The sequence below is a fragment of the Macrosteles quadrilineatus genome, unplaced genomic scaffold, assembly GCF_028750875.1.
Source record: "Macrosteles quadrilineatus isolate MER2022 unplaced genomic scaffold, UCM_ALF_1.0 Scaffold_1__1_contigs__length_201487025, whole genome shotgun sequence".
Taxonomy (NCBI): domain Eukaryota; kingdom Metazoa; phylum Arthropoda; class Insecta; order Hemiptera; family Cicadellidae; genus Macrosteles; species Macrosteles quadrilineatus.
This window is the reverse complement of record NW_026542594.1, coordinates 166,194,500-166,210,453: the sequence shown is the minus strand read 5'-3', so window position 1 is coordinate 166,210,453 and position 15,954 is coordinate 166,194,500. Positions and strand designations below refer to the sequence as shown.

General features: G+C 33.8%; 1 protein-coding gene across 1 annotated transcript in view; it reads left to right on the top strand.

Annotated features, from left to right (window-relative positions):
* The window catches only part of LOC129002384 (pyridine nucleotide-disulfide oxidoreductase domain-containing protein 2-like), a 47,779-nt gene extending 32,253 nt beyond the window's left edge, over window positions 1–15,526 (top strand). Inside the window, exons 7-11 of the mRNA XM_054430136.1 lie at window positions 10,868–11,072; window positions 12,212–12,368; window positions 13,303–13,456; window positions 14,233–14,340; window positions 15,326–15,526. Of these exons, the coding sequence (XP_054286111.1) occupies window positions 10,868–11,072; window positions 12,212–12,368; window positions 13,303–13,456; window positions 14,233–14,340; window positions 15,326–15,526 (825 nt within the window). The remainder of the gene's footprint in view (window positions 1–10,867; window positions 11,073–12,211; window positions 12,369–13,302; window positions 13,457–14,232; window positions 14,341–15,325) is intronic.
* Window positions 15,527–15,954: the final 428 nt, after the last annotated feature.

Below are 15,954 nucleotides of genomic sequence, written 5' to 3'. Positions count from 1 at the left end.
ATAATATTAGTAAGATGAAGCTGAGATCCTAAGATAGCAGCTGTTGTAGTTTTCTTCGTCTATGCTAAAAACAAAGTTCCTGACCTAAGCTTCATTATTGTGCTTGAGGTCAAACTACTTGAGTGGATTCGGTTGCCTTATCGCCCCACACTGACATCCTCTTAATGTGTAATAAAAAAAACTGTGGTTAAAAGTACATAGATAATTATAGGACCTACAATTTCTTTGATTAATGCAACCGTTGATTTAGCAGCATAAACAATGATGTGTACGTATTATTAAGAGAACAGAAACGGAAAATTGAAGGTTAATTATTAAAATCTAGATGATATTTTAGGAGTCCTATAACTATTACATAGGAAAAGAGTTGTAACTTTCATTTGGTAAATTCGTAAATAGATAGGCATTTCTAATGGGACTATTGTTTGGAAAGGTTCTAAAGAGCCTTCATCTTTTTCATTTCGTGCTGATGCACTTTTTTATTGCATACATTAAAAAAAAAAACATATACTAGAGACCAACAGACCATGCACTCTAAGGGATATGAAATTTATACTATTGAATTTTACGCTATTCTAAACGAATACTATTAATTTGATTATTTTTGGAATTAAGTTTTGGATGACAATATTTTTCCCTTCAGTTATCTGACAAAGCAGGTTTTCTTGCACTGATCTTGCATAGTTTTGGTTTTCTTGCATGGAACATGGAACCTAGCTGATTCCTGCATTTACTTACTTTCCCACACTCATTTTCCTTCCCGATCTCCAGTATTTCAATAAAACACAAAATAGTGTGCTTGTATTAGGCACGTAATACGGATATGCTTGGAATAAAGTTGGCAACACTGTTAAATTGACCAGCTGGTGGAGTGTATATTTGTTATTTCATTTGACCATTGATACCATCGATACCTATGCACCTTCTGTTGCGTGTTAAAATAAGCATGACAAACTAAAAATTATATTCGAATTTTGATTTTGAAATTTCATTCATATCTTTATTTTCTAATTTGTGAAACATTAATTAGGTTTTTGATTTGTTTGTGAGACAACTTCATTCATATTTGAATTTGTTGATTTGTGAAACTGCTTGGTAAAAGATAACCCGTACATACATAAATTTGGCCATTATTTATTTTATACTTTATAGTAGGCCTAACTGTAGGAAAAATATAATACATGACACCACTTTGCGCACTAGCTACACAAATAACTATTTTGGTAGGGTGATTAACCCCCGAAAACCCCCACTGAATCCACACTGTTATCTTATTGGAAGTGCATAGAATATTAAGCGTTTCAATCAGTGCAAGCTCTCTGGCTCATTGAGATAAATGTCACAACGAAGGACAGAGAAGAGCCAAAGCTAATCAAGAAATTCAATTCCACCTCTGACTAAACCAATTCCGCTTTAATGACGCAAACAAAGTCAGATTAAAACATAAACTACTGCTTCTTTGCTGTTTGCAACAAACCCGGGCCAATATAGGTTTAATTAAAACCTTAGTAATAGCTTCTTAGTGTTTACCTACACAAATACATGTATGATAAAATGACCCATTTAATAGATTATTCCGATTTATGTGTTCTAGAGGAATTTCAATAGTACTGTATTGGTTTATGTGGCATAAGTATGTGATAATGCATAGTACTTAGAGCATAGATTATGTAAGTAAGAAAACACTTAAATACATTTAAATATGAAATATTATTAAAATGTAATTATTAAAATATTAAATATTAAAAATGTAAATCTATATATTTAATAAGCTAGGCATATTTTTGTCATAATTGTTTTGGAGCGGTGGTGCTACCGATCACCATGTCCAAGGTGTCGTTAGAAAGGTCTTAGCATGTAGTTTTGCCATCAAACAAAAAAAACTTTGGAATTCCATCAGGGCTCTGCCCCAGTGTCCTTCAAAGTTCCCATGTTATTCTTAGGGAGAAAACGTTTGTTTATATTTGAACAGATGAATACTTTGAAATTGACACTAATATTTGAAACAAGTGGTTATACTAAAATTTTAGACTTGTGATATAAGGATTTATTAGATTAGTTGAAAAGATTGATGTTTCACTGTTTTTAACCTGTTTTTATTTGCACAAAATCAAAACATAACCAAAAAAAACGTTCTATATAATGGAGGACATAAGACGTCGACCATGGCGGCCAATAGGAGTAGACCAACGAACTTTTACTGTTAGACGCGAACGAAATACATTTAGTTTAATTTTATTTCATATAAATTTATTCATTTAAGTACAATACATAGATACAGGAATGGCAATAATGGAACAGTACAAATAATACTATTGTCGATGATAGCCGAATACAGCAAGCACCCTTCAGTGTTGGGTTTAAATAGGAGATAACAGGAAGAAGTCTTGGAAAGGAAAGATCTGGAGATGAGAAAATAAAACTTGATGAGATACAAGGAAACAATTAAGACGCATAGGGAAGTAGGTAGAGAAATAGGAAGAACCAAGGATACGCACAGGTTTTTAAATTGAAAAAAGGAACATACAAAAACAAAGAAAGAAAAGAATGAAAACTTCCCCATGAAGGTGAGAGGAAAGGTTTGAGCGAATCTCAATGATCCCTATCGCTCAGGGCAGAAGGAGGAAGGGAGCCATGCTGTTAGGCCTTTTTTAAACAGTTTGATAATAGTAACAGTTAAAAAAGGTTTGAAAAAAAATCGAACGTAGAGATTTAAGTAAAATACATTTTTAGAATAGAATATCTCAAATTTTTAGATTACGGGTTTTATATGGCACGCATTTTGGAAGAAGACTAATAAGCATGAGCAATAACTCAAAGAATTTAATTAATTGCGTGATTTAAGCAAATGCACTATATGTTTTTAACAGTTTGTTTTTACAATTGATGTATTTTTATCATAAACAATATATTGCGTTTTTATTAAGTATAAAGTTTAGCAAACGTGGTCAAATGGAAACTGCCTTGTTTTGAGGCGCAAACATGAGGAAAGAGTCAATGTGAAACCCGTTTGCGACAGAATATAGCATTAAGTACATAAATTGTAAGTAGATTGAATCCACAAAAACGATTTTCTATTGGATTTGAGATCTAAGCATTGGTTCAGCTTATACTGACCCAAATATAAATGCTTACATGGTCTACTTTCAGCACCACTCACTACCACACAGGGCACTCCCCACGTTGACATAAACCAAACAATGAGATTTCGTTTTATCTCAATACTTCCCAAAATCATAAAAAAGGAATAATCGTTGCTAATATTGGTACACTTAGAAAATGTACCCCCTTAAAAAATGTAGTTAAAAAAAGTTAGACAAAAATTAACGTGGAGAATTAAGTAAGAAAATCTAATTTTTTTTAGATTACAGGTTTTATTAGGAACGTATTTTGGAAGTAGCCTAATAAGCATGAGAAAGAATTCCTATAATGTAATTAATTGCGCACTTTAAGCAATTGCACGATATGTTTTTAACAGTTTTTTTACACTTTATGTATTTTTATCACGCACAATATATTGCGCTTTTATGAAGTATAAAGTTTAGTAAACGTGATTAAATGGAAACTGCCTTGTTTTGAGGCGCGACCATGAGAATAAAGTCAATTTTCACCGATTTGACTCCTAAAAATTGCTCGAAACCCGTTTGCGACAGAATATAGCTTTTAGTACATAAATTGTAAATAGATCGAAACCGCACAAACGATATTCCATCGTATTTGAGATCTAAGCATTGGTCCAGCTTAAACTGACCCAAATATAAAGGCTTACATGGTCTAATTTCACCTTGTCCAGACACACTATCTGTCCGAAACAGCATTCCGAAACACCATAGCTCAAATTCGTACACATGGTGAATCACGTAAGGTATCCGCTATTGATTTCAGACAAAACCGTTGGCCCAACTTTGATGAAATAAAAAGATTTTCTACCGAACCACCTTAGAGAATAACTTGAAAAAATCATTCCTTGGTTAGAGATCAACAAAAAAACCCATTTAGCAGTATACTAAAACCACTGATAGTTTAAAAATTAGCCGTTAGATAGGTCAGTGGAAGGTCCAACACTGGGTTAAGTTTGTTGAGAACTCGTCGACAAGACGAGATTCAAGGTGAATTAGTTACCTTATGTACTGCCATGGTGTAGATGACATTAGCAGTAAGAACAGCCCAGGGGAGCCTAACCACTGATTGTATCACAGTTTTTAAGGTAAGATCCATACATTTATTTAGTTTTGGGGTTGAATATAGCCAACTGTTCATTTAATGTAGTTTTATTCTTTAAGAAAGAAATTATTTCGTTATAACATGTTTTTGCATTTGAGTTCATGTGAATACATATCAATATCATTAAAATGATCGTGATTTATGCATTCTACCTCACTAAAGGATAGTGAAAATTTAAAGTTTGCAGCAAGATTTACGATGATTTCTTTTTAACACTACTTACAAATCTGAAGTGTCATCAAAGAAAAACATTTTTCTTAAAATTGGTTTTGAGTGCATGTAGGCTACACAATGATCTCATCATAAGGTTGTCTCCGACCTAATTAATATATTTCCAAAAGATGTCAAATTAAGTACAATCGATTAATTGGTAGAATGTCTTTAATGTATTAAACAGTATAATACGCACAATTGCCCATTATTTATTTTATACTTTATAGTAGGCCTAACTGTAGGAAAAATATAATACATAATACCACTTTGCGCACTAGCTACACAAATAACTATTTTTGGTAGGGTGAATAACCCCTGAAAACCCCCACTGAATCCACACTGTTATCTTATTGGAAGTGCATAGAATATTAAGCGTTTCAATCAGTGCAAGCTCTTTGGCTCATTGAGATAAATGCCACAACGGAGGACAGAGAAGAGCCAAAGCTAATCAAGAAATTCAATTCCACCTCTGACTAAACCAATTCCGCTTTAATGACGCAAACAAAGTCAGATTAAAACATAAACTACTGCTTCTTTGCTGTTTGCAACAAACCCGGGCCAATATAGGTTTAATTAAAAACCTTAGTAATAGCTTCTTAGTGTTTACCTCCACAAATAAATGTATGATAAAATGACCCATTTAATCAATTATTCCGATTTATGTGTTCTAAAGGAAATTTAATAGTACTGTATTGATTATAATGTTATAATCTATTGAATATAAAATGTTAAAAATGTAAATATTAAATAGATGTATTTAGAAGCCTGTATGACTATCTTATGTATAGTCAAACATATAAGATTAATTGGAAGTATGAATATAAAGTTATGTGTAAGATGAGTGGTACTGTAAGACATAATGCCATTGACAATCATTCCAACTGCTTTCGTGACTAGTATTTTCGGATTTTATTTGATCCAAAATGTTGTAAATAAAAATGGTAAATTCATTAGTGGACGCTGGAAGATTTTCATAACTGCCTAAGTAATCTGTTGTAGTGTGGAAATAGCTGTTACTTCACTATGTAGTCCCACATCCCTACTAGCCCCTTAGGTGTAAACTTTGACACAATCCATAATTTTTTTGCGGCGCAATCTATTCCGACTTTCTCGGTCACCTATGAAGTATTTAAGTATTCAAGTAAGTAAGTATTCATATGACAGAATATTTTCCACATGTATTTTATAGTCCGTATAAAGATTGAGACTAGAATCCCTCCGATCAAATATGTCGTTAAACGATACTTGAGCATGAGCAATGGAATTCAACCAACGTTGGTAAAGTAAGATCAAATGTTTACCAACAACAACATTCCTTTAACATTGACGTGTATCTAGTCTAGGGATATAAAATTGGTTATAAGTCATGGGTTAGTAGTGTAGGGTCATCTACAGTATACAAACAACCCAACAAACACTGCACATAAAAACACAATTGTGACGAAAAAATCCAAACGAGGAACCATTTTACCGTATTGTTATAGCCGTGTCAAAGATAACTAGATTGCTAACTTACAGTTACTGGTGTTTTTATGAGGATACTCCGCCAGCGAGGCGACCAAGCCTATCTCATTAAAAATAATTTTACCTGACGTGTGTGTTGATTTAGGTGAACTTTGGACTTTATGTTTTGATGACTATTGTCTACAACCATAACGTAAAATGGGCTGTGCTTCGGCTGGAAATATTCTGTATTTACTGAGCACCTCAGTATGTATCCTGAGTTACTGAGCACAGTGGTGATTACTGCATAAGTACGGAAAAGCCTTATTTGCGAAACAGAAAATAATCACACTCTTTTATAACCAAAACTTACGGCCATAACATAAATTAAATATCAATCTTTAGTTTATATATAACAACTAAGAACATGTTTGTAAATGCTGAGAAAAAAATATTGAGCTAGTATAATGGCACGTTGTTTGTGAAGAAAGATAAATGCTATTTATGTCTTACAAATTATTTCTTTAGCCTTACATTACGTATTTACGATTGCAACTACCATTTATTGGAAAATGACGCTTTACAAAATTAACATAGAATTCGACCATTTTTACATCAAAGAACAGCACATTTTAAAAACTCTTTCAAGTACCATCATACATACAAGGCGTGTTTCGTATAAACACTATGTAACAATCGGTCTTTTATCACGAATTCTCCTACATTAAATACGGTCAAGGTAAGTGATTACAAAGAAGGTAAATTATTACAACAATCTTATGTTTTGAAACCTGCCTAAATATAAAGGTGGAGTCTTGGTTTGTTAATTGTCTGCATTTTGCCCCAGGGGTTGAACTTTTAACTCAAAAAGTAAATATTTGTGTTACCACAGCAAGCCTGTAGACATTTCAATGGTATTATAAAATCTTAAAAACGACCATAACAAAATAACAAATTTGGAACGAAAATAATTATATAAAATGTAACATGAATGGAAAAAAAGTTATTATAAATAAAAATAGGTAGATGAAACAAGAGGATAATTTAATTTTGTAAGAACCAGTAACGATTACTGCAATTGAATAACACACATGCACAGTAATGTGTACTAATATTACACATTATGATAATACTATAAGGTAATTGTATCAATTCAATTAAAGATTGAAACACTTTAAAACAGCAGAAGGTAGAAGATGTGTAAATAAAGAGACAATAAAACAATGGGAGTCGTTGTAAGAGGACTTAAAACGCATTTATTTTTCACAAATCACTACCATCATACACACATCTATTATAAAATAAATCCAATTATCAGACTGTGTTCAACCCAGTGGATAAGACCAAAGTAAGCCAAGTCAATGAAAAGTTTGAGAATGAAACTGGAGAAACTTTAAAAGCATTTAGCTAGAGTGCCTGGAACAGTTTTACATTTAGCTGTAAAAGTCTTAATAAAATGATTAAACGATAGTAAATTACTCTTGAAGATAGTTTTGTTTGAATGGTTTTGATTTAGTTTCATCATGATGATTACTTTAAGTTTAAAGTTCATGGAAAAACTAAGTAAATGTTTATCATAGTGAAAAGTATGTGAAAGTAATAACTGTTTGTCTTAAATTATGGATGTTTATGATAGTGAAATGTTTCGCAAACATTTTAACTAACCTATTGTTGATGTAATCTAGGGGTTTCTACAGTACAGTATATCTATGATACTCTAAATGACAGTGGAGTGTATCGATAACCACACCGATCGATTATTCATTTTATTTTATGTGATCCAGATCAACAATACCATCGTTATTTTATTAAGTATGAATGTACCAGTCAATAATATATTTATAGAGTACACATTTTAAATGACGTACAGTATCAGGTAAGAGGTAAATATGTTATCCTCTATAGAGAATCCTTTATCAAGACTGACCATACTGCATTTAATAAAAACCTTCGTTCAGTAAAATTCTACCGTGACACTAAATAAAAAAGGTCAATAATCGGAAATTTGTGAGGAAGATAAGTGAAAACCTGTGTAGGCCATACTTGATATACATTGGGGCAGCTTGTGGATTGGAGGAGCCTTTTTATTTCGTCCATCAAAATTTGATAACTTGGCTAGCATGTTAAATAAGTAGGCAAACTAAAAATAATCTAGGAAATGAAGTGCATTGCTTATAGTGGTTAGATTTTCATATTGTGCCGTACATTTCCTTGTTATTGAGATGTTTGTTTTGAAGTGACCATCGTCTATGTATGGTGTGATGTCTACAAGATGGAACACTAATATGTTTTCATGTAATAACGTGGTCTGATCATTATTCCATTCAATTATTTGATTGGCAAAACTTGATATGCAAACACCAGTACGACTAGTTACGGTAATATACTTTTTAGAAAAACTTTTTCTGAGTATAAACTAATAAATTATGTTAACTTCGATATCGTCTACTAAATGAATCGTTTATTATGAGATGAAATTTGTATAAATATGACATTATTGCCTCAATAACGTATAAATAGTTGTATTTATATTGTAATTCTAGTGTGTAAACCTTGAACTTGTAAAGCAGTGTTTGTGAGAGAACAGAGGAAAACCACAAGAGGCTATATCCAGCGAGATACTGACCCTGTGGCTGGAGGAAGCTATTATGATGTTATTAAATTTCAAAATGCTTGTAGGCTACTTAGTTTCTCTAAAATGGTATTAAACAGATTTACTCACAAACTAAAATATTTAAAATGGCTAATCAAATATAGTTGGTATACGTTTTTAATGCAATACTTAGTACTTCGAGGTAAATTGTCTCTTTCCAACTAATGTAGCAGACGAATGAGAATGAGACGCTTGATGTAAGCCACTCAGGGCGGATAAAGCAGCAATATCAATGTTCACTGAGCTCCAAGCCTAGATTACCGCCACATCTCTGATCTGGATTACATTAAGCCTGCAGTTTGTTACGTCTCAGACTCAGGTCCGGTCTTATCTCCCTCCGCTACCGACCCCCTGAACAGCATAAACTGCTGCAACATTCTGAACTATTATTATGACTTACTCATTAGGTTTCCAGTTAATTGTTAGTATTAAAAGGCCAAGAGACTAAGTATTTAGCTACTATTAGGACAAATTTATTGTTATTGTGTTTTACTAGTCTCTCTTATTAGAACTAATTTGATTTCCTCTTCCACTTAGCGTTTTAGAATCACACATAATAAACAACCATAACGAATTAGTTGTATTATTCTGTGTTGGGGGTCTACCTTTAAACTATTTATTTGTTCAATAATCCTTTATTGTAAAATGCAACCTCAAATTGTTTATTCCTTTCATCCAGTTTTTAATCTTGTAACTGATTAAATGCTTTTAAATTTGTAGTTTTTACCTTATAGTTGTGCCTTATGTGTCTACTTCAACATCTATATTAATTAAACATATTTGATGTCGTGTAGATTAGATTTTTTTACAAACATATTTTGAATAGGCCTAGGCGTTCCTATTTTTTTTTTTTGCTTGGATTGTCAATGAATTAAAAGGGTCAATTGAGAGAAAATGTTGAATTAGTTTTTAAAATCAGTAGGCTAAAAAAAATAAATGATGTAATAATATAATCGATGAAACAAAATAATAAAACAACAAACAGAAATTAATTTTTTATTTTCATAGTAGTGCAGCGTATGACTTACAAGGATTCTGCATGAGAATCTTAACATTTATAACGAATATAAAGACAGGTTCTTATTAATCCACTCAAGTCAAGAACACTCAACTTTGATGAAAATTCAAGAAAGCTTAATTAGTTTTACACTTTTGTTTGTTCTTTCCAAATAGAAAACTGTTTATCCGCTCCTCAATATTCCAGTCATCGTAGATTTGCACTGCTAACTTAAACCCCTCTAGTAATTGTTATGCACACATGAGCAGGCTACACTTACATGAGCGTAAAGGTTCCCGCATATATAAAAGTAATTAAGGGTTAAGTGTAGCAAAAAGTATATAGCTTTTTGATGGTTTGAAACTGGACCATGGAGTCCCCATCACAAATGATAATTTAATGTTCTAGGACACTAGGTACGAGCCCGGGATCGTTTTTCACATTACTTCAGACTAGACCTAGGGGTTGCGGCATTATCACTCAGATAAAATCCATCGGTGATTTGGCAGGATTTAAAACCGGTAACTCCAGGAACCGAAGTCCCATGCTGTAACCACTAGACCAGCTCACTCCCCCATCTCAAATACTAATAATAATAATAATAAAGGTCATATGCATACATGAGCTTAAAAGAAACACATAGCCTATATACATAAGTGTAAGAGTTACATGAACACCCCAGTATCCAGAGCATTGTGTTGGGTTAACTTTTGTAGACGGTGATAGGTGTCAAGCTTGACAGTAGAGGGAGGGTAGAGGGTGTAGTGACCTCTACAGGACTGGAGATGTAAACCTCTTTCGTTTTATCCAATGCTACACTCTCCAGAACATTGTGTTGGTTTCACTGTACCAGAAGGTGACAGGTGTCAAGCTAGACAGTAGAGGGAGGGTGCTGGGTGTAGTGACCTCTACATGGCTTGAGGTAGATGCCACTCTAGTCCTGTCTAACATTGTATTGGTTTCACTGTACCAGATGGTGACAGGTGTCAAGCTAGACAGTAGAGGGAGGGTGCAGGGGGCAGTAACCTCTGCAGGGCTAGAGGTAGAGGCCTCTCTAGTTCTGTCTAACATTGTGTCGGTTTTACTGTTCCAGATGGTGACAGGTGTCAAGCTAGACAGTAGAGGGAGGGTGTAGAGGGTAGTGACCTCTGCAGGGCTAGAGGTAGAAGCCTCTCTCTCTACTCATGTCTAACATTGTGTCGGTTTTACTGTTCCAGATGGTGACAGGTGTCAAGCTAGACAGTAGAGGGAGAGTGCAAGGGGTAGTGACCTCCACAGGGCTAGAGGTAGAGGCCTCTCTACTCCTGTCTAACATTGTGTCGGTTTTACTGTTCCAGATGGTGACAGGTGTCAAGCTAGACAGTAGAGGGAGGGTGCAGGGGGTAGTGACCTCTGCAGGGCTAGAGGTACAAGCCTCTCTAGTCCTTTCTAACGCTACACTCTCCGCCACGTTGGCCTTGCTCCCTCCAGCCAGCTTGAGTCCTGACATTTTACAAGCAGTGCAGGCCATTGACTATGAGTCTCCTGTTACCAAGATTAATGGTACTTACCTCAGCTGGAACATTATGCACTTATAATCTGGGTAGAAAAGTACACAAAATAAAATAAGAAAATATAAATGAGATTGTTAGGGATATTTTTATATGGTGTGATGTTAAAGAAGTTGGCAATTCTTCATTTTTGTTTAAATCTTTGCTGGTAATTGGCCACTAACATAATGGTGATTAAGGATAGCTTAAAAAAGTTTCGTTGACTGTTTGAGAACTTATCTTAGAGTTATATCTAAGAATCAAGTTGTCTCAGCTTTTATACAATTAATTAAAGTATCATGATCCCTCCTTACTCCCTCATCTGGCTTTGTATCTTCTCATAGTTGTTAAGACATTTACAGGTACTTAATACGTCTAATACCTATTATTTTAAAAGATATTTACTAATTAAGTAAGATTTTAAAAGTCCGATAAGAGAATTTAATGTTAGCACCATAAATAGCTCCACAAGCATAAAGAGTGCATCAGCAAATAAGTGGAAATTGATGGTGAAGAACAACTGACAGCTTTTGGAGTGATATTTCCATTACCTCTTAATGAATGTGTCAGTCAGCAGCACTTTTTCTCCTACCCTGGCAATTTTCAACCACATTAATTCTACTTCAATCTGCAGAAACTATTTGATGGCTCAGCTAAAGGGATAAAAATAAGAGCTCTGTCACTTTGATTGTGAAGTACTAAATTCCAGTTTAACCAATTTCATTTTATTATTTCAAATAAATTTTTAAAAATGTGCTTGGATTCACATAAAAATAAGAACTATATTTGTTACTATACTCTTACAATATTGAATTTCTTTGGTTTACAAGTGATTGCTATTGGTCAACAACTCTTACAATGGAAAATACGCAAACCTGCTGACTAAGGAAATTTCTATTTGTCTGATTTAATTTTAAACCAATAATATTTCGTCAAGCATATCAGATTTCCCTCTTATTTTAGTAGGTAACATTAGAGGTTGAATAAGTGTTAACTGCTTCGGAGAAGAAAAAATGAATAAATTAACCAAATTTACTTAAAAACACCCATAAATGATAAAACTAAACAGTTTATTTTCCATAAAAACTAGAAAAAATAAACACAATCTTAAAAATTATTTTGATGGAAATAAAAATAATTTTTTAATTTAAGTGGCTGTTAGTCGTCTGCCAGACTTCATTGCTGATCGAAACATCCGACCAAACCAAGTGATGCCTCACCATCAGGCCACCATCCACCTCAACTGCGAGAACTGTGGTCTTGTAGATGAGGCTTACGATGACTACCAGAAGGGTGTGCTGCCCGCAAGGTAGGACTTTTAGAATTGATGTCTTAAGTTCTTTTGATATTTGGATAACAAATAGATACCTGTATAAGTACATCTTAAGATTAAGTAACGGCATTGACTATTGGATACTGAAGCGATACTGTTGTATTAATTGCAAAAGGTAGCAGTTTATGAGTTGGGGTTATTACCTGGTAAAAAATAGGTGAATTTCTAGAAAATTTAAACATTTTTAGAAGGTTTAAGGATCTATAACTGCTTTTAAACACCAAGGTCGCTTTTGGAAATGTTCAATGAAAGAACCTATATAGTTGGGAAATTAGGGGGCATTTACGCCTAACCTTGCTATTTATTCTAATCAAAATCGTTTTTTGTGCACCACACATGACTTAAGGATGATTCATATTCACCATGTAATATTTCATAACAAGAGTAGAAAGTGAGTTCACATATTTGAGACCATGTTTGAAGTGCGAGATTTATCGAGCCACTTATGTATAGACCCACTTCCACTTGTGTTTTGAACAGTACTTATCTCTACACTATAAAGACTTATTATTTTCTTGCCCATTACAAAACTCATAGAATTTTTCAGATTATAACTTGAATTTAAAGTTAATATGTATTTACTTTGGCTGTTCAGTTTTGGTTGTTGAAAATTAAAACAGTTGACAAAACCATAACAATAACAAATCTGTGTTTGTTTACGTCGGCAAAATCCAAAAAAAGATAGTAATAAACATTACTTTTGCATGGTAAACAATGTAATGATGAATTTTCACAGGTGATAAACAAGTAATGAAAACAGGTAATTTCACAGTATAGTGTAGCGAAAAACGAATTTCATGTTACAATTTCTTTGATCCTAATTTTGTATTCTGGGCTTATTCTGTGTTTTATGAAGGTGTTTATTCATTTTCAAGTGGTGCACATAACACTTATAGTTGACTTGTGGCAGACCCATGATCGAGATGGTGATCCCGTCTAGTGTGGACCCCACCTTGGCACCTGCGGGTGGTCATGTGGTACTGCTGTTCACCCAGTTCACCCCCTACACACTGACGGGGGGCCGGGTGTGGGACACTATGGTCAGAGAAGAATATGCTCAGATTGTGAGTTAATTGGGTAAAAAAATGAAATATATTAAAAAAATATCTATAAGATTCACAAACACATTTAAAATTTCAACGCTTTAAGATTTTCCTAACATACAAAGAGATCAATGTATTTTTAAAATTAATTATGTGATGGGACAGTCCATGAACCCATGGACTAATTAAACCATTAAATAATCTGCCACAAAGTAGACTTTTTGCGCAACCCTGGTTCCTGTTTCAGAGCCAGTTACATTTGAATCAATGAATGAAACATGCTTTATTTTAATAAGTATTCGATACAAATAAAAAGTTTGAAATAAATCCCCAAATGGGCTAGTGGGTTGTGATTGGGGATCGTCCATCATCTGCACAGTAAAACACTAAGATTTATTTGTAAAAACTCAAAATATATATAATAGTTTATTTTAGTTAACATATTCATTTAGATAATAAAATTGAATACAGTGCAGTACTACGCCTAAATAATTCACCTGGTTTTGCAGTGTGTGCAGTGTGAACCGAAAGTTTTAGGGATCCAAAGTCTTTCAAATTTCTATCTTGCGGTAATGGCAACCTTCAATTGGAGCTAGCCTCTAAAAGCTTTTTAGAAGTAATAGCTCCTGTCTATAAACAAAGGAAACAGTGATTACATTTCTCTTTTAAGTAAAACTACAGCTAAAAGTATGGAACTGATTACTTATTGTCTTGAAAGAAAACTCAGTATACAAATATTTACTTATTACTGTGCATTGAAATATTTTGTTCTGATAACAAATGGGATTTGATTGAAGGTGTTTGACTGTATAGAAGAATATGCTCCTGGTTTCAAAGGAAGTGTGATTGGCAAAGAAGTTCTTTCACCGCCTGACTTGGAACAAATATTTGGACTCACTGGAGGGGTAACATGATATTTTCATATTCGAGATCTAAAAAAACAAAAGAAAAAAACAAACATTTAGGGGCTTCTAAAGTCTTTAATTCATGTGGTTGACACAAGTAAATATTATAACACTCTTCTTATTGTAATGTATTTAGTCCATCTTCCATTGCTTCTGTTCAATGGGGTAGACCTAATTTTCGCATATCCTCGATAAAAGTCCTATACTGACTGCCAAGATTCTTAATAGCTACTTGTCATTTTTGTGGTAAACCTATCAAATGTTTAAAACTGTCTTTATGGTTAACGAGTATGAACTGTCTTTATTTATGGTTGTTCTTATATGAAAGTATAACCTTTGCTATTTTCATGCACTCCTAATGTGCATTCACTACTAAATCAAACCATTTTCTCTGGAATTAAATTGGAATTTAATAAAATTTAAGCCAATATGTATCAAGTTTGAAGGAAATTATTTAAAATAAAGTACACCCCAAGTGTTTCATAACTCAACACTGTATGAGAAATTTGAATAAAATAAAATAATTTGATTTAAGTTACCAATTAAGATGAGATATCAGAATGTATTTTGATTCAAATATGTGTAATGGATTGTGTAGTTTAGTTTTGTTACTGACTGAGACCATATTACTTTATAATGATAATTTACTAAAAGCAATGGATTTAAAACCATCAAAAAGCTTTTGACTTTTCTCATGATCAAACCTACAACCCTCTGATTGCTAGGCTAGCAGTATATTAATACTTTAATACTGGAATTGGAATGGGGACCATACGAAGGTAGGTATTTTAAGCCAAGTACAACTACTCACCTACCCAGCTATTTATTTTGTATTGAATTTAAAATTTCATGAATTGGCATATACGTGAAGTGAAGAAAGGATTACGTTACGTTTTACTTTTAAATAGAAATATCAATGATAAGATACCGGTAATAGTTTTTTTTTTTTATCAAATACAAACATAAGATTGTCTTTATATTTCAGAATATTTTCCATGGGGCGATGACTGCGAAGCAGCTGTTTCTTAACCGTCCGCTGCCATGGGGCGCTGCCAGCCCTTATACTGCAGTGCAGGGCCTGCTTCTGTGTGGAGCGGGGGCTCACCCAGGTGGGGGTGTGTGCGGGGCTCCGGGGCGCCTGGCAGCCTTAGAGGCTGCAAAGCTACTGCAGCTATCCAGCCTATGACTTTTGTGCTTACTAAGCTGATAACTTTCTAAATAAAGTCATTTCTTGCTATAGACTTTTTTATACCTTTGAAAACAATCATTATACATACTATAGTAGTATATGCCAAAAGGCAGGGAAGTAGGGGTTTATAGTACGAGCTTTGAGTTTGATCCTGACACTTTCTATTATGAGTGACTTCATGCAAATACGTTAATACGTTCCCTAGTGAGTCACATACAATATTTGTTTCACACAGCCTGCATACAGGGTATGTAAAATGCAACCCATCACAATCGCAACACTGTTTGATATACACTCTTTTAAGCCAGGTTTTCCTAGGCTCGGAATTGGAGTGTGGAACGCGGAGAGCGGACTCCACTTGTCTTAGGCAATTTAATGTTGCTGTTTTCCTAGAAGCGGCAGGCAGGCAGACAATTCGCTCAATC